General features: G+C 40.3%; 1 protein-coding gene across 1 annotated transcript in view; it reads left to right on the top strand.

The window, feature by feature from the left end:
* Positions 1–20,238, top strand: part of LOC124862840 (insulin-like growth factor 2 mRNA-binding protein 1) — a 60,174-nt gene that overhangs the window by 19,041 nt on the left and 20,895 nt on the right. The window contains exons 3-4 of the mRNA XM_047357004.1: positions 11,938–11,986; positions 19,158–19,209. Of these exons, the coding sequence (XP_047212960.1) occupies positions 11,938–11,986; positions 19,158–19,209 (101 nt within the window). The remainder of the gene's footprint in view (positions 1–11,937; positions 11,987–19,157; positions 19,210–20,238) is intronic.

The following is a 20,238-nucleotide window of genomic DNA, read 5'->3' on the forward strand; positions in this document are numbered from 1 at the left end:
ACCCCCCCAAAATCTCCAGTCTGTATCGAATATATTTTAATAATGTGGAATGGCGCCTTCAGGTGTTATAGAGAGTTCAGTTTGTAGGAGCAGAGCGCTGTGGAAAATGAAGGCCCAATTACTCCTAAACAAAAGGCCTTCTCTCATAATCTTAGCCTCCCTTGTGACTGAAAATATTCATCCAAGTCAGAGCTTGGTCATGTAATAAGAGAGGCTTAGTTTGATATAATTATGATATATTAGTTTGAATAAGCAGTTAGTGAATAAATAAATAGAAAATGTAATCAATTTGTAACTTGTCTTATGTAAAAATGTCATCTTTAATCTTCTTGAAAAATAAATGTAGTGAAGGTGACTTTAAGCACAATACTTAATTACCTTTACAGTTAGAATTATTTAAGCTAGTAACGGAACTGTTAGTTTATAGCTGTTAGTGTGTAACCAAAATTATGCAGGCATGTTTGTCAGCTAAGCTTTCTGTTGCTGTAGCTGTGTGATGTTTTTTTCCTCCTATGTCTGTCCAGAATAAACTTCACAAACATGCAAAATTACTAAAATTAATGCATTTGTGAACATGCAGAACTTTGTGTCTGTGTGAAGGAATTCTTTCAGATAAATATGATTCATATTTATGTAGTCAACATCTTTGCATTTACTGCAATTTACTTTAATTATATTTATTTAAATTGATTTTATTTCAAACTTTTTGTTCTTACAGTAGATGTCAGTATAATGAAATGGTTATGGGCATGGTTTAGGAGCAGATCAATGAGTTGTTTGCAGCTTCCACAAGCTTGATATAAAAATGTTACGTATGAAACCTGCAGAGAAAAAAACTCTTCAGACTCTTTTTAGCAAATATCATGCAAGGTTATTTATGTTTAAATTTGCAGATATTTGTGGTCAAATACTCCTGACGTTGAAAGGCAAAAGATTGACACAGTGCTCCAAAGGTTGGGCAGATGGAATGCAGAAACCCACAGAGACCATCATATTCCACCTTTTGCTACAGTGTAACACTACAGCACTCATTAGATGTGAAAAAAGAGGACACAAGAGTTTAGACTATATTTAACCGTATTTATTTCCACAGGAATACCTTATTAAGTTGACTGTATCTCCTCTTTAGAGTTCACATGCCCTGCTTGTGATAAACTGAGGCCCGAAAATGTAGGATTTAAACACTGCAGCGGCTGAAGGCTGAGCAGCCCAGTGTGGAGCACGGACACGCAGTGACTCGGTTGGCCCTCTGCTGGTCGATCCTGCAATCGCTTCATGAGATCCAATGAGGTGAGGCATTTGGAGTGGATGTGTAGACAGAGGACGGGCCCCTCTCCGTGCTGCTTTTCTATTGGCTGTTGTTGCCCCGCCCCTTTCTCACAAACAGCAAAGCTACGGCTGCTCTCACACACATGCGCTCTCGTTTCAGGCAGTAAGCGCTTTCTTCGTTCCACTCCGCCGTTTGATGCCGAGGTTTTGGGTCCTCATCTCAGCTTGGTTTGATCCAACCAAAGAGGCAGATGAGAAATGTTGAGGATAAAGGGGGAAAAATCTTTTAACTTTCAAATGATTGAAGTGCTAGTGGTCACATTTCAGATAAATTATTCTGGAAATTCAACCAAATTTCACTTAAAAAAAAAAAATAATAATGTAATTAATAATTGTATTTATCCATTAAAGGTGACTTTTTACTAATAAGTAATACTATAAATATCCTTAAATATACAAACCACTGTTTATACATGCCCGTTCAGTTTAAATTTTTTCTTTTTTTGATAAGGTAGCATTATTAAAAAACTTCGATATTTAAAACTGTCTTGCAGCGAAATCGGCACCAAAAATTATGATAAACATTAACGTTATATGAAAAGAAAATGGAATGAAGAAAAACAGTTTTATTTATGATTCTGAGCTTCAAACTGGCTTTGCAGATATTTTCTGATAGACTCAAATTTTCCAAACTTTCTCCATGGAATTCTGCTACATAACTGAGCCTGTCAGGTGTTTAAAGTAAGATGCTGCTAATTAAGCAAACAAAATCTTTTATTTAGTTTTCTGCCACCTTCTTGGTTATTTAGACATGTTGATTGCATTGTTTGTTTAGATTTTTCTCAAATGTTTAATGCATGATTTCTAAATGTAAAGAAATAGGTTTAGACTTTATGTTCATATTTGTGCACATAAAGCACCAGGCAAAATGATATGTAATGATTGCAATTTATTGTGAAAATTAATGTGAGCAAAACACATTTCTATTATTCAGAATCTCGCCTTTTGATGGAAAACCAAGCTTGTTTTTTTGTAATCCCATTAGTAATTCTAGATTAGAGTTTTCTTATCTTAATGTTATATTTATCATAGTGACTTTTAATCTTATTAGTTCTTCTATGTTTTAATAAAAGAATGAATTTTCCCCTCCTTACTCTGCTGGCTTTGCCTTTCGGTGTTTGTGGTGTTTTTTGTAGTTGGATTCAGACACATTTAATTGCAAACAAAATCTAAATTAAGAAATTTGAGCAAGTTAAGAAAAAGATTTTTAGTATAAAACTGTTAATACGTTCGTAATGTTGCAGTTTATTCAGTTAAAACTTATTTGTTTCTTACTCTAAAAGTAATGTGATTCGATTCTCTTTAAAGAAAGACTCCCATTAGCGTATTTTACAAATAATTCGTAGCGTTCTACATTTAGTTTATTTTCTTTCTTTTAGGCCAAGACCAAGCTAAAGGAAGACGCTTATCTATAGGTTCCAACATTAAACTGAAATACTGTACAGCTAAAAGTAGTACCATTTTATGTTACACAAAGAGGACTAAAGAAAGGACTACAGCGGTTATATACCATGTGATATGAGTTCCTATTTCCACGAAACCTCGTATTTTTTTTTCTTTACTGACATGTAGGGGTATCCCCAGGGTTCGGATCATAGGGTGAGTGATAGACGGGCTCCCAGCGAACCAAGACACGTTTGACTCCGAGAAAGAATATTTATTTCCCCCACAACATCCCTTCTGCCGTGGAACCATTTTTCAGGTATTGAATCGTTCCTTCTTCCTCCGCTCTGAGCAGTTTAGGCGCACTTTCTGAATGGAGAGGCGCGCTCCTGTGCTCTTCACGGTGCGCGCGAACAGCAGCAGGTATTCAGACAGGCAGGCACTCGCGGAGCGATGTTGGAGAAATGGGTTTGCTCCTTATATTGTGACGGCGTGTACTTATTGCTTTAATTGGAGACAGAATTTGGCCGTGTGCTAACTGTACACATTGTGGTGTTTTTGCACAGGATCTCCTAACTGCGTGTTTCTTCTTGATTCCGTGGATCTACCTATAATCCCTCTAGATTCAGTAGACTTGTATTTGCACACCTTCTCCATTCAATGCAATCTAAAGCCAATGAACGTATCAGAGTGACGTCTCTGGGTAGTTCATATATTAAGCTGTGGGGAGGCAGGTTCGAACAATCTGTGATGCCTACATGGCCCATTGTTCTTGTAGTTTTGGTTGTGTGCGTTTCAACACCATTCCTTTTCTGCTATTTTTTCTGGAGAAGTGCCCACGTCACGTGATAATCCACTCTTGTCGTAAATGGGCGTTGCCTGCTCAAAATGGCTGTATGCTCACCCCCACATGTATGTATCCTGTGTGTGAACATGAGCTGGAGGGGGGAGAAAGGAGGTGGTGTTGCTTTTCAGAAGATTAGGTCATAATCGCGCCATTCTACCGTACGCTGTTCGTCCGCATTATTTACGTGGTTTATCGGCGTATGGTTTTGTTATAATTTTTTAAAACAAATAATACAATATTTATGATTCTGCTTCGGTTAAAGCCTTCTGACCCGGTCTGTAACCTCCTGACCGAGTAGTGATGCATATAGCACGATCTATCCCCATTTATTCCACCTGGTCTTCATGTTTGAGATCATTAGAAACACCTCCATGCTTTCCCGTGGCCCTGCAGTTATTCCGTCAGTTCGTGTCTACAAGAGCGCAAAATGGCGAAAGGAAGGAGCAGGCGTAACCGCTATAAGGCGCTGGGTTTTACGAGTTGATCATTCATACATCGATCATTCATGGGTTGTTAATGTGTAGAAAATAGTCTAATCACGTCACACCACGACGTCACAGGTTCAGTTGGAGAAATTTCGTGCAGCACGTGCCTCTGGACCCACGATGCTTTGTAGTCCTAAGGCCTCCCAATCCGCAGCTCTAATTTACTACTAAAGTCTTCCAAATTTAACTTCCAATTGACTGTTACATAGTGTGATTTATTTAATCTGGGGACAAATATGCTGTTTTAGCCTAAATTGTAATGCTGTGTCAGCCGCCCCCTTTCAAAATGGAGACCCTCTCCTCCTTAAAATGGAGGCATGAAACAGGCTGGGTGGTGGTGTAGAACACAGCATGAACTTAGACCCATGGGACCCCCACCCCTCCTTTGGCCTTAATGAATTCCAGAACTGAGCTCTCTGTGTCTTAAACATGTTCCCCAGACTGTTTAAATTCCATTTTCTTTCATAATTTGCATTTTATGTAAAAAAAAAAAATATATATATATATATATATTTGCAGATGAGCCTATTTAACTCCACCTACATTTAATCATACTTGCATACAAAGAGTTGTAAATTGCAGTGCAATTTTGACATAAGTTTCATAACTGGTTCATAACATGATCACCTGTTCACCACAAAAACACACCTCAGATATATAAGAAGGCAGAAATATTCTCTCTCTCATACTCTTTCCCCCACTCTTCCGTTGTCCATTCATGTCCCATCATTTTTTGTTTCATTTTTTTTTTTAAGTTGCATCCATTTCCAGATTATATGGACAGGAAAAACTCCTGCAAAGTAATGAACAAGAGCAACTGAGGAAAGAGGACAACAGTCAACAGAAGGGGTTGGAGAGCTGACAGAAACAAGCCAGCGAAATGGAAATAATAAAAGTTTCAACCCTTTACATGTTGAATGTGTTTTTAAAGCAATGGCTTAAGGCATTTAGCAGACATCAGCTTTTGAGTTCTTGCATATGAGTTACTTATCAGTCATTTCAGTTCATTCCCCTTTTTATTAATATTTAGACCTTCAAATTGTATATAAAAATAAATAAAGGTTCCTAAATCAGTACATATTCAAAAATTCTTCACAATTTTGCCAGGTCTTAAAATCAGATGGAAGCAACTTTTGATTGACAAATTCATGACGTTTTTCTATACTTTTATTTTATTACTAAAAAAACAGAATGCAAAAGTGTTATTAAAATAAAATCCACCTTATGATTTAATATTTATAGAACTAACTTTATTAGCAGTATCTTTTTAGTATGTTGTCATGTGAACAGTCTGTCATTAAAACTCTTTCTTACAATGCTTAATTTCTAGATTTACTGTCATGCTCAGGTCAACCTCACACGAGTCAACTCGGTGACTGCTAGAAGCTTTCTTTCTGCAGTTTTAAAACAAGCTGAGACGGGGTATGCAGAGTTTGTGCTGAATTGCTGCTTCCCTCCAATTCTGCTATGCAATATGGTCACACCTCTACACTTGTGTCTTGGCTGTCAGTCAGTCATTTTCTACCGCTTATTCCATAGTGGGTCACGGGGTAGCTGGTGCCTATCTCCAGCAGTCTATGGGCGAGAGGCAGGGTACACCCTGGACAGGTCGCCAGTCCATCGCAGGGCAACACACAAACAACCATGCACACACTCATTCATACACCTAAGGGCAATTTAGAGCTACCAATTAACCTAACAGGCATGTCTTTGGACTGTGGGAGGAAGCCGGAGTACCCGGTGAGAACCCACACATGCACGGGGAGAACATGCAAACTCCATGCAGAAAGACCCCCGGTCGGGAATCGAACCCAGGACCTTCTTGCTGCAAGGCAACAGTGCTACCAACTGCGCCACCGTGCAGCCTTGTGTCTTGGCTGCTCAAGCAAAATTTTTCCAGAAGTATTGTGGTTTGTCCAGAGAAAACTTGTTTTGTTCTGCGAGAAATTAAGATGCTATTGGGCAAACCGTTCAAACTTGTTCATTTATTTTGTCCCGTCATAAATTTTAACATTTAACACGTTAGCTGAGGCGTGTAGTCTAATTGAGTTCTCAGGATTTTTCTGACCTTATGGTGAACCTGCAGGAACACTCCTGTTTGCCGTTGTGATACACACACAGCTGAAGTTTTCAACATGGAACAGTTTTTTATCAAGTAAAGTTTTTTTATGAATCTGTGTGATATGTCATTTATGTTGATATGCCAGTCAGTCAGTCATTTTGTACCGCTTATTCCATAGTGGGTCGCGGGGGAGCTGGTGCCTATATCCAGCAGTCTATGGGCGGGAGGCGGGGTACACCCTGGACAGGTCGCCAGTCCATCGCAGGGCAACACACAAACAATCACGCACACACTCATTCATTCACCTCAGGGCAATTTAGAGTGACCAATTCACCTAACCTGTTGATATGCCATGCAGTATATATCTGAAATTCTATTTTAAAATGTTTACAACATTGTAAGAACCAACCAAGAGGTTTATACTTGCTTACCTTTACTTTGGCCAGACTAGCTGTAGGGTTAATGAATGGCTTTTAAGATGGCAGCACAGCTAGCATACATGTTGGCTTGTTTGGTTTCCTCTGTCTCCATGCACTGCAGCAATAGCAATAAAATATTCATCTTTCATTTTTATGCTGCCTAGATAGGTCTTATAAAATATTAAGCCCCTGCACTTCTGTGCTCCTGCGTCGGGCCCCAGCTCTTGCTTTCTACCAGGGGACATTTGAGAGCAAACTGTGTTCTAATTGTTTAGTCTTGTAATGGCAGCTGGTAATGATGGCAGATGAACTTGTAGGCATAATGAGCACCTTTGTTTCTCTCTGTGTAACCTCCGGTTGATACATTTCTTTCTCAGACGTAGCAACTGACTTTGAACTGACAGAACGGAATATCTAAGAACTCCACAGAGTCGGATAAGACAACAGGCTGGATGTGTATGAGGATGTGCTCAGTTGGACTGGAATTATTCTGGTTTATCCTACTGTGTTAACTGCAGCATAATGGCATGTCACTGTATAAACATCCTCGCAGACAAATAACCCAACTCTTGGAAAAAGGGAACTAACTCTTCAAACTTTATTTAGGATGCATTCAGGTCTGCTCACTCATGCCACAAGTACATGTTTTTTTTCATGGAATACCTCTGAAAAAATATATTCTGCTGTGTGAATGATTGCTGGCCCGTATTGAAGAAAAGTTCCTGAAATTACCTGTTGTGACATTACTGAATACACACAATGAGATGGGACACTATGGGACTGCTGGGTGGTTTTCTCACTCCTCCTCCTAGAGAAACAAGTCTTGCAGTTATTGCAAATATGGTGATGTCTTAAAAAAAGTAATGTGATTATATTTACCATGTAATCCATTTATGGCTGATGACTACTTATTCCTACCATTAAAATTCAACCTGATTAATCAGATCAATTCAATTCAGTTTATTTATATAGCGCCAATTCACAACATATGTTGTCTCAAGGCACTTCACAAAAGTCAGGTACATACATTCCAATTAATCCTAATCATTGAACAGTTCAGTCAGATTCAGTTATTTATTCAAATTGGATAAAAAGTTTTTCTATCTAAGGAAACCCAGCAGATTGCATCCAGTCAGTGACTTGCAGCATTCCCTCCTCCCGGATGAGCATGTAGAGACAGTGGACAGTCACTGGCGTTGACTTTGCTGCAATCCCTCATACTGAGCATGCATGTAGCGACAGTGGAGAGGAAAAACTCCCTTTTAACAGGAAGAAACCTCCAGCAGAACCAGGCTCAGTGTGAGCGGCCATCTGCCACGACCGACTGGGGGTTTGATCAGTTAGCTACTTTACATCACACAGTGGATTGTCAGCTGAGCAACCTAGAGAACATCAACAGGTAACGTCACCGATGCATTCAGTCACATGAACTGTGCCAATATTCAGATAACATGACTGAGATTCTATTAAGTCATACTTTTTGGATTGATTTACTACAAAAAGTTTAATGAGGTTAAAATAGATTAATGGACATACAATAAAAAGGTTTTTGAGTAAAAGTAATATGTGACTTTACAGAACTCACTGTCTGTACAAAGACACTGATGATCTTAACCTGCTAAACAGCACAGCAGTAAAACATACGGCTGTTTGCTGGCCTGTCTTGCACACATAGGACTGCGTCTGATAATCCACTAGAAACTGTAAGGATTAATAACTTTACATCTTCTCTCATCATCTGCAACACTGGCTCCCCCCAGCGCTGTCTCCTCATTGCACTGCTCTATACACTGCTGACATAATTGCCAAGCCCACCATGATAGCAATCCTAAAGTGAAGTTTGCAGATGATACATCAGTAGTTGGGCTGATCAACAGTGTGGTTGAGTCTACATAAAGACACTGTAATTGATGGGCAGAGATAGTGGTGTAAGAAGAGAAACCTTATACTTTAAACAAAGGAGATGATTGTGGACTAACAGGTGTCGTATCTCCAACGACGGCACACGACTGGAGATGGTTACCAGCTTTAAATACCTTGGCATTCACATCTCCAACACCTGCATCTGACTGGACAGTACCTTAAGCATTATCAAAAAGGCACACAACAGCTGTCCTGAGGATGTTGAAAAAGGTGGGGTTAGGGTTCAACATAATGAACTTCTTCTATAGGCATGTGGTGGAGAGGACCCTTACCTCCTGCATCACTGTGTGTTACTGAGGCTGCCCAGTGGCAGAAAAACAGATGCTGCCGAGGGTGTTGGAGTATACTCAGAGGACCATCATGCTGCTGAACTGTCGAACTATTCTGCACTGTCGTACAGGGGTTGGACAATGAAACTGAAACACCTGGTTTTAGACCACAATAATTTATTAGTATGGTGTACAGCTTCCTCTTGTGTCCACAGTTAATCCTGTTGGATGTAGTTTGTCCTTCTTGGTGGTATGCTGACATTACCCTGGATACCGTGGCTCTCGATACATCACAAAGACTTGCTGTCTTGGTCACAGATGCGCCAGCAAGACGTGCACCAACAATTTGTCCTCTTTTGAACTCTGGTATGTCACCCATAATGTTGTGTGCATTTCAATATTTTGAGCAAAACTGTGCTCTTACCCTGCTAATTGAACCTTCACACTCTGCTCTTACTGGTGCAATGTGCAATCAATGAAGACTGGCTACCAGGCTGGTCCAATTTAGCCATGAAACCTCCCACACTAAAATGACAGGTGTTTCAGTTTCATTGTCCAGCCCCTGTATCTCTGAATAATGTTGCACTTTTGTACTTGCACTTTACTGTGTAATATTGTTCTGCTGCTGCTACAGTTAAAGCAATTACCCCTTTTCACAAGTTTTATCTGTTTCTATTATGTTTTACTCAGGCTAAATCTCTCACTGAGTGATCAACAATAATTGCAACCAATATTTTATGGCACCACCGGACCGGATTCCAATCTTTAGAATCCGGTCCGGTGGTGTCCAGGTAATTACTCTGCTTGAAGGGATTCACATCAGGTTAGTGGGTGGTCCTTTTTTGTGTATCAGGACATTTTGGTTTAGACTGGCACACTAATGCAGATGGTTGTCCACATCTGAAGGTGATGTGAAGGAAGCTGTCCTGAAGCATTTTGGTTGCGTTCGCAGCTGTACTTGGTGCTGCCTGTTTATGAATGGATCACCCAGTATTGATTTTAGTTTCTGTTTTGAAAGAGGTAGATGAAGGTGAAAGATTTTCCATTTCTTTCTTTAGCCGATGGTCTTATTACAACCCCCACTCTCACTCCCCATCCCCTGCCTGAAAAGCTTTGACCCTTGGCCTTTAACTCCTCAGTGAAGTAAAGGCTTTTTTCTCCTCTCCTCCATATCCCCTTTGAGGACCACACTCTTTTCATTTTCTAAGCGTTCTCTGCTTTTCATCAATGGTTCTTTGTCTCATAAGAAGATGAAGCTGAACATGCCTTTAGACACATGTGGAGCATCACATTTTTACAAAACATTTTTAAGAAACATGCTTATGTGGTGATACGTCACCAGATAATGCGGTGAGGCGGCACTTAAAGGCCTTTATTTTTTCATTTTTCAACAGTAGGTAGACAGGAAAGAGGGCAAAGAGAGGGGGAGACATTCGGCAAAGGTTGCCGGGTCCGGGACTCGAACCCGGGACAGTCGCATCGAGGACTATAGCCTCTGCACATGGTCGCGCGCTTAACCCCTACACAGCAGTTGCTGTTACTGTGATCCCATTTTAAAATCTGGCTTTGTGGCCAGTTAGGTGCTGAACCCTGTGGTACCTTTGAACCCAGTAAAACGTCTTGAAAAATTCTGTTTGGTTGCTGGATAGATTCTGATGTAAATGACAAGTCTCTGGTTTTCCCAGTGTACACTTATGTCTTAATTGCTAATATAATAGCATGTATTCTTCTCTAACTTCCAGTTAGTTATATGGCGTATGAGTTCTATCAAAAGCTGTCATTGAAGCCTTCTTGTTGAGCCTCAAATCAAGCAGTTTTAGAGTTAGGTGTGAATCAGTCTGACTGCTTTCTACTGGAATAGAATAGAAATAGTCTTTATTGCCCCACAGTGTGGAAATATGTATAAGCACCAAATGGAAGAATGCTGATTCACACAACAGCCCTATATGTGTAGGCTGGCTCCTCTTTCCCATTCAGTAGAGTGATAGCTGATTCTTTGACTCTCTGAAGTTTTAACCCTGGCACTGATGTAGGGGTGTAATTCTGGCAGGAGAAAGGGTTTGGGTATTAATAAGATCAGTTTTTAAGGCCTTGTCTCATGTGTTCAACATATAACACATTCTCAACCAAGGTGGGCCTAATTCTGAGGAACACGGTTCTGAGTCTGCAGTTTCAAGAGGGCTGTTTCATCCATTGCATGGATATTTCCTAACAGAAAACTAAAAGTTGTTTAAAATAGCATAGAATAAGTTATTTATCTGTTGTAATAGAACTGTTTCATTTTGTTTCGTTCACTTTTGTAAAAGATAAAAGAAATTCAAATCAATTGCTTGCCCCATCTTTACCACTGTATCCATCGTGAACAATATGCATACACCGAGCTGAGCATCAGTAGGTTGAAATGACCACCCCCAGTCACGTCAGAATGTCTCCTCCTAAATACTTTAAGCCATCTAAACTCCCAGGAGGTGTCCGCATAGATAAATAGTCTTTGTGCCTTTTAAAATACCTGGTAGTCTCCATGGAAAAATCTGTTGTTGTGGCTATATTTCTACACTATATGACTGATTTTGCCACCAAACCTGGATAAAAAAGACTCGGAGATACTACCGCCATCCACATTAAAGCTTTCATATATTTAATGACACCATATACACGTATAGTTAGTCTTCATCCTCCCCCATGCCTTTGGACACCATCAGTCGCCTGGTGACCATCAAATAACTTGCTTGACCCCTACCTTTACCACCTGCTGGCTCACTGCTTATGGTATAGGCTGGAACCATGGAAACAGCTCAAGAATGAGCTGGATTGATAAGAAAACAACATGCCTTACATTTGAATATGTGCTGTGTCACAAACCTGCTGTCCTTTTCTATTTTTAACACCAGCTTTGACTTTCAGGATGGTGATTCTCTCTTTCATATAAACATTAACGACCAGCAGTGATTTTTGTGTTTTTGTCATAGTTTAGAAATGCGGTCATTGGGTTGTCATGCATAGTGCTGATGTGTAAGTTGTATCTGACCAAACGGAGGACGTTTTCATAAATAAAGTTGGTTTTGAGATCACATAAAAAGAAAACTAACGGAAGTTTTGGGGATCTTAGTAGCATTTAAGACAAAGTCTAGCTTGACTTTCTTCACCTTTTTTCTTCTAACAACCTTCTTTCCCTGTTAAATATTAAAGTTTTCTCATTTGTGTCTTCTTCCTCCAACAGGACCAGAAAATTGCAGATCAGAAACATTCCACCTCACCTGCAGTGGGAGGTAAGTTCCTGTTTCCTTTATGATCTTTCTTAATGTGAGCTACCCCTCAACTTATGTCTTTCACCTCGTTCGAAACCAGTTCAGCTGCAACCTGTCTCGTTCAGGAAAGTGAAATCAAAAGATTTTAAATTCCCATTGGTATTGTTTCCTGCTTAGCTATGTAAAAACAAAACTAACAAATTAATATCATAGAATAAATAAATTGGAATTAATAAATGATGCAGAAGCAAATACAATCTTTCTATGCTATATTATCAGGTACCTTATTATTTGCTAATATATGTTACACCTAAACCAAGTTTTTGGGATGTTTATCAGTTACTGTTGTCTTTCCTGCAGAGAAGAATAGTGTAATAAACAGCGTGTGTCTATATGTTTGTGCCTGTTAGTAGGAGGAATGTTTTTGCCAGGGCATGGCACCCTGACTGCCTGCCAGCTCTGACAAGCCTCTGTGGAAGTAGGGTAGGGGGGTCACCTTTCCATTAAAGTGAGCTTTTCCTTTTCTCGTTGAGAGCGTTCTATTTTCAAGACATAAAAATGAGTTCCAGGTTAAATATAATGGATTTTTGGGGGAGGTCATGTGATGCAAAGAGAGTAGGAGTGCGAGAGCGAGCCCCATGGAGCTTATAACATTTCGGACATATCAGAGATACATAAACTTGGCAGAAAACATAAAATCCAGAGTGTTATGTCTTTGCAAGATATTTGGGGGATGACGGCGAACAAAAAGGAGTTCTGCGTCCCAATCCTCGAAACTCTCACAGAAGGAGTTAAGGACCCAAAGCGTGGACAATATGGCGGAAGGCGACAACATTGACCACCTAGCGACAAAAATAAGCGAGGAGGTCTTTGCGAACCTTAGCGCTAACATTGATGCTAAACAGGATCAGATCATAAAATCAGTCACCTCCATATGTGAGACGGGGAGAGACTTAAAAAACGGAATGGGCGAGGTCGAATAAAGACCTCCAACACGGAGGACCTTACTACCCAGCTATCAGCGAGGCTAGAGCAGGTGGAAGCCGAGCAGAGGGAAGCCACCGCTCGGCTCTAGGATCAGAAAAACCAATCCAGACGTAATAACATAAAGATTATTTATCCACCAGAGCGCAGAGAGGGAGACAACGCCAAAGACTTCTTTGAGACATGGTCTCCAAAAATCTTACATTTGACAGTGAAGAATGATCGGATCAAAGTGGTGCCACCGTAGCCCAGCTCAACATCGCCCCGTCACCGACAGACCGACAGTGATCTACAATCGTCTCCATGACTACTCGGATAAACAGCTGATCATGCAAAGCGCTCGGTGTCTGGGAGTTGCATATGTCTGTTTGTTGGGGATTTTTCACCAGCGCTGGAGAAAAAACGCCGGGTCTACGCGGAGGTCAAGATGTTGCGCTCACTTGGGGTCCCTTACAGAATGTCCTTCCCAGCATTGTGACGGTTCAACCACAAGGGTGAGATAAGTGTTCCCTTGCAGAGGCGCAGAGGAGATGCAGAACGACACCTAAAGATCTCACAGGTAGTTCTGCCTGGTTGGGACACATTGAGACTGTTTTCAACCGTGTTGCTATATTTCATTAATGGACAAATTCATATCTGAATATTCATTAAAGAGGAGTGGCCTCATTGCATTAATCTATTTTATGTCCTTCTATTCTAACAGGTGGCACTCACTTTTATGTACAGGTCTTATTTAATGTTCAATTATTATTTCCGTGGGATAATCTGTTTGAATGAAATATTTTAGGTGATGGTTTAGGGAGCCTTGTTCTTTTTCCTACTGGTGTCATTATTAGAGCCAACTTATGTAAGAACGTACGTTAGAAAAGGCTGGAGACGAAGGAGGTATCACATGAACCTAATAGAAGAGTTAAAGCTATAGCAGGAACTGTTTTCAAATTCAATTCAAAAATACATTTTTGCTTTTTGTTCATTTTTTTCCTTTTGCCTTTTGGGGTTTTTTGTATTTTTTGCCTCACCAATGCGGAAATGTTTGAGAAGAACTGTATGTTTTACATCAATCTAATTTTTTAGATAATTGCAAATCAGACACTTCAAACCCAAAACAATACACCGTCCAAAGTTAACATTTTTAGAATGCATCCTCACACAACCTAAACCAAACAAATTTATGTTGCACGTGTACAAGAACTTTACCTCAAATCTTGCCTTTTCACCAGATTATATGAGAAGACAATGGCAGAATGATCTTGGAGAAAAGATAGATGACAGAAGGTGGACTCATCTAATCAAAAATACACTTCAAATTTTAAGTTGTAACTCAGAGAGAGAGACCCAATTTAAAATTTTACACAGGCTTCATTTCACACCACTGCTGTGGGAAATGTAACTGTGAAATTGGTACATATGTTTTGGAAATGTGTCAAAGTCCAAAAGTATTGGACAGATGTTAAAAAGGAAATTGTTACATTGATGGGATATGATGTGAAACTTTCGCCTACATAGTGCATTCTCGTAACTTCAGTCTGTGGCACAAGAAACACAGATAAGGCGAAGCTCATTGAAATCCTTTCATACATATCAAGATAGACGATCCTTCTGGATTTCTAAAAATTGGCCCAAAGTAAAGGATCGGTATAGTGAAGTTCTCAGTATACTCCCCTTGCAAAAACTAACCCATGCTCTTCATGACAATATGGAGGGTTTTCTGGACATCTGGCAACCAGTCCTGGAGAAGGCAGACTTGCATTGAAATGGACTTCGTCCCCCTGTGTCTATGGAAGACACGTATGGCTATGTGTCGCACTGTATAATTACAGATGTGGGTGGCATCTTGGCTAGTACTGGTAAGGCTCTTATCAGTCTTATCATAACTGTTATTAGTCATCTACTTTGTTCTGGTTAACGACTGTTGTTTAGATTTGTCGATATTTTGTTAAATTGTTAATACAATACTTGTTCAAGAATAAAGGGGCAGCAAAACATATGTGTTTGTGTGTGTGTGTATATAGCCGTATGTTGGAAATTATTGGAAAAGGTTTTTTGTTTGCATTTCAGCCAGTTTCTTCTTAATTCCAATCATGTTTAAAGTGAGAAGTACAGTGGGGAGAACAAGAATTTTGTTCACTGCTGATTTTGCAGGTTTTCCTACAAAGCATGTAGAAGTTTTTCATTTTTATCATAGGTTCTCTTCAACTGTGAGTGATGAAATCTAAAACATAAATCCAGAAAATCACATTGTGATTTTTTTTTTAAAGTAATTAATTGACATTTTATTGCATGACATAAGTATTTAATCATCTAACACAGTAAGACTCCCGGCTCTTACAGGCCTGTTAGTTCTTCTTTAAGAAGCCCTCCTGTTCTCCACTCATCACCCGTATTAACATTAACTGCACCTGTTTGAACTCGTCTGTATAAGAGACACCTGTCCACACACTTCAAACCTCTCCACAATGGCCAAGACCAGAGAGCTGTGTAAGGACATCAGGGATACAATAATAGACCTGCACAAGGCTGGGATGGCCTACAGGAAAATAGCCCAGCAGGTTGGTGAGAAGGAAACAACTGTTGGAGCAATTATAAGAGAATGGAAGAAGTTCAAGATGACGGTCAATCTCTTTCCATGCAGGATCTCGCCTCGTGGGGCATCATTGATCATGAGGAAGGTGAGGGATCAGCCCAGAACTGCATGGCAGGACCTAGTCAATGACCTGAAGAGAGCTGGGACCACAGTCTCAAAGAAGACCATTAGTAACACACTACACCGCCATGGATTAAAAGAAGAAGTATCTAATGGTCCTGGAGTGGTCTAGCCAGTCTCCAGACCTGAACCTATTAGAAACTGTTTGGAGGGAGCTGAAAGTCTGTATTGCCCAGCAGCAGCTCTGAAACCTGAAGGATCTGGAGAAGATCTGTATGGAGAAGGGGTCCAAAATCCCTGCTGCAGGGTGTGCAAAACTCATCAAGAACTACAGGAAACGTCTGATATCTGGAATTGTGAACAAAGGTTTCTGTACCAAATATTAAGTTTTGTTTTTCTGATGTATCAAATAATTATGTCATGCAATAAATGCTAATTAATTACTTAAAAATGACACAATGCGATTTTCTGGATTCTTTTAGATTCCTTCAATCACAGTTGAAGAGTATAAAATTTAACACTTCTGCATGCTTTGCAAGTGGGAAAACCTTCAAAATCGGCAGTGTATCAAATACTTCTCCCTTCTCCCCACCGTATTTGTATTATGAGAGTTTGTAAGATGATATTGTAGCTGTGCCCTATTTTGCTTCTGCACTAATCCCTCTTCATCATTTAGTTGGGGAGAACAGTATTTAAACAGCAAATGTGGTTCTGTAGCACATTTGGAGTTGTTTATAAAATACTGCTTTTGCTTTGCAGTGCCACTGTACTGTTTACATGCGTACAGAACCTAAATTCAGTAAATTTAGTTAAGTCAACATGTTTATTAACAGACACCTTTGCTTTTTTTAACTGTAAAACTTAAAATTAAACTTATTGATTTGTTTTCTATGAGTAGTTAATTCCACAATTATCTTTTCACTCACTTATTACTTTTTTCTTTGGGACCCATAGGAATGCATTCTGTACCTAACGACAAGTGGAAATTCTGATTCGACCAGTTTCAGCACCTCACACACATTCCTTTTCTTGTCCTTTTTTATAGAGACCCTTTTTAGTTTTGGTTTGCTGACCTCATCATACCTGACTACATTTATTGTGTCAAAGCTGCTATTTGTGATGTGTATTTGTGTTTTTACCTTTTCTTTTCGATTTGGTGATAATTTTGAATGTGTGATAACGTATGGCAGGAATATTTGCACAAACTACTTTTTTGCCAAGATTAGAAAATTGTCTTTCTCTCTTGAGAGTGATTTATAATGTAACTAAGTAATTTTGTGGCTAAAATGTACACATTCAAATAGCTGCTTTTGAATCATACATCAGTATTTTTTTTGCCTTTTTTCATAAATGCATTAAACAACTTAAGACTTGCTCAAAATTACCAAATATTCAGTTAATCTTCTTTTATTTTAACCTAAAATGTTCGTTCGTTCGTTCGTCGTCTTCCGCTTATCCAGGACCGGGTCGCGGGGGCAGCAGACTCAGCAGAGACGCCCAGACGTCCCTCTCTCCAGACACCTCCTCCAGCTCCTCCGGGGGGAGCCCAAGGCATTCCCAGGCCAGCCGAGAGACATAGTCCTCCAGCGTGTCCTGGGCCGTCCACTGGGCCTCCTCCCGGTGGGACGTGCCTGGAACACCTCCCGAGGAAGGCGTCCAGGAGGCATCCGGTATAGATGCCCGAGCCACCTCAACTGGCTCCTCTCGATGTGGAGGAGCAGCGGCTCTACTCCGAGCCCCTCCCGGATGGCCGAGCTCCTCACCCTATCTCTAAGGGAGTGCCCGGCCACCCTACGGAGGAAGCTCATTTCAGCCGCTTGTATCCGGGATCTCGTTCTTTCGGTCATGACCCAAAGTTCATGGCCATAGGTGAGGGTAGGAACGTAGACCAACCAGTAAATTGAGAGCTTTGCTTTTCGGCTCAGCTCTCTCTTCACCACAATGGACCGGCACAGCGCCCCCATTACTGTGGCAGCCGCACCGATCCGTCTGTCGATCTCCCGCTCCATTCTTCCCTCACTTGTGAACAAGACCCCGAGATACTTAAACTCCTCCACTTGAGGCAGGAACTCCCCTCCAACCTGAAGAGGACAAGCCACCCTTTTCCGGTCGAGTACCATGGCCTCGGACTTGGAGGAGCTGATCTTCATCCCAGCCGCTTCACACTCGGCTGCGAACCGCCACAGCGCATGCTGTAGGTCTTGGCTAGAGGGGGCCAGCAGAAGCAAAAGAAGAGACGAAATCCACTGGTCCCCAAACCAGACCCCCTCCGGCCCTTGGCTGCGTCTAGAAATCCTGTCCATAAAAGTTATGAACAGGACCGGTGACAAAGGGCAGCCCTGCTGGAGTCCAACATGCACTGGGAACAGGTCCGACTTAGTGCCGGCAATGCGGACCAAACTCCTGCTCCGCTCGTACAGGGACCGGATGGCCCCTAATAAAGGCCCCCCGATTCCATACTCCTGGAGCACCCCCCACAGGGCACCACGAGGGACACAGTCGAATGCCTTCTCCAGGTCCACAAAACACATGTGAACCGGTTGGGCAAACTCCCATGAACCCTCGAGCACCCTGTAGAGGGTATAGAGCTGGTCCAGTGTTCCACGGCTGGGACGAAAACCACACTGTTCCTCCTGAAGCCGAGGTTCGACTATCGGTCGGACTCTCCTCTCCAATACCCTGGCGTAGGCCTTACCAGGGAGGCTGAGGAGTGTGATCCCCCTGTAGTTGGAACACACCCTCCGGTCCCCCTTCAACCTAAAATGTCATCAATTTAAAATCTCCATTGTTTATTGCAAAAAAGCAACAGAAACACACACAAATTTTATTTTTTCCCATAAAAGGATGGTGGCGAGATGGGCCTTTGTTGGTAATTAGAGTCTTAAGCATGTCAAAGATTAGCAACAAAATGTAATTTTGATTACCTTTTATGTAGAGCCACATGCTACTATTGCACACCTTTTTAATGCCCTAAATGCTCCATTAAAATCACTCACTGTAATTACAACATATAGCATTTTATTCTGGGATGTTAGTATTTCATTTAGGAGAGAAGTTGTGATATTTGCCAGTTTTACCATAGGGTGATGCATGAAATAGTTGTATTTATTTACCAGCCAGATATGTCTCTAGGTTGTTTTTTTTATTTATTTCAGAAAATAAGCAGAAAAAACAATAATTTTTATTTCTAAGACTCTAATCACTATTAAGCCTATGCCCCAAATATTTATTTCATGGAAATATTTTTATTTTTGTGATTTGTTTTTCTTCTTCTTGTATTAAATAAAGTTTGAAATAATTAAACAGACATTTAAAGGGTAAAATCATGGAAGTAATTGAATGTTTGGTATTTTGCAGGTAGTCTGAGTCTGAGGTTTTTTGACATGCACGGGGAATAAAACAGAAAAATATACTGATATATGATGACTTAGTTGCTGTTTTTTGAATGTGTACATTTTTCTCACAATCCTGCTCAGAAGTTGAGAATTTGAGAATGCAGAAATGGTGAAATATATAAATTCATTGGTTCAGCTGACCTGACGATGATCTTTGTGTGTGTGTTAGGTGCTGGATGGTCTGTTGGCACAGTGTGGAACCGTTGAAAACTGTGAACAAGGTGAGTCTCCGAGCTATAACTGTTACCATCAGGTGAAGTTAGCTTTGTCCTTACTTTGTCTGTTCAAGTGTGTGTCTTCTTTGTTTTTAAATGTGTAGTTCTACTTACCCAACTATACGCTCTCTAAGAGCTCAAACTTGGCTGTTTCGTTTTGTCCGAGGATCGATTCACTTGTTAGCAAATAAATAAAAACCTAATGCACATCATTCCTCAGCCAATTCTTGTATAATTTTAAGAGAAGGCCTTTTGGCTTACAAAGGGACATATGCCAACGTATTACATGTTTTTACCATTAATATGGTCTGCATAGTTTGGTTGTCATTTAGCAGGTTCATTAATTATACTCTTCGGAGTAATGTGCTTTCCTCAGAGTGTCTGAATAGTCTCAAAGCAGACTGTAGATTTTGCAGTCCAGGCAAGTTTTTCTAGCAGGATCCATATGTGGTTCCTGGCTCTATGTAGATCGCTTGGTTGTCTCATGAAATGTTCCTTGTTGAAAGATCTTTCATAACCATTCCTTCATTCAGTTGAGGCTTAATGTGTTGGCTCAAAATCAATTTTAACAAAGAATGATTAATGATTAAAAGCGCTGATTGGATTTCATTTAAAAGGACTGCGATTTCTAAAAAAAAAAAAAAAAAGCTTAATATTTTTCAGAGATTTCCGAAAGCTTAGCAATGGGTACTGGGGTACTGGCTTGAAAATTTGAACCAGCAGTAGTACTTTACTTATTTCAATTAGTCTCTGTATAAGCAGTTAAATTAAGCAATTAACAGCCTTAATATAAACCAGAGAAACACCTGAGAACAGGTTCTCTTCTGATGGCGTAGCTGAGCTCTTTACCAACCTGTTAATTTAGCCCCTTCATAGTTCACCTTGTTAGTGAAAAACTGATTGAAAACAAACCTTCACCTTTTTAATCTTTTGGTGTCTGATCTTTAGATAACTAATGATATGTGATCTTTAAAAAAACAAACATGAAAAATGAATTTGACCCAGGAAAATTACAGTATACCTCCTCTTCTCAGA

This window comes from Girardinichthys multiradiatus, chromosome X (genome assembly GCF_021462225.1).
Source record: "Girardinichthys multiradiatus isolate DD_20200921_A chromosome X, DD_fGirMul_XY1, whole genome shotgun sequence".
NCBI classification, from domain to species: Eukaryota; Metazoa; Chordata; class Actinopteri; order Cyprinodontiformes; family Goodeidae; genus Girardinichthys; species Girardinichthys multiradiatus.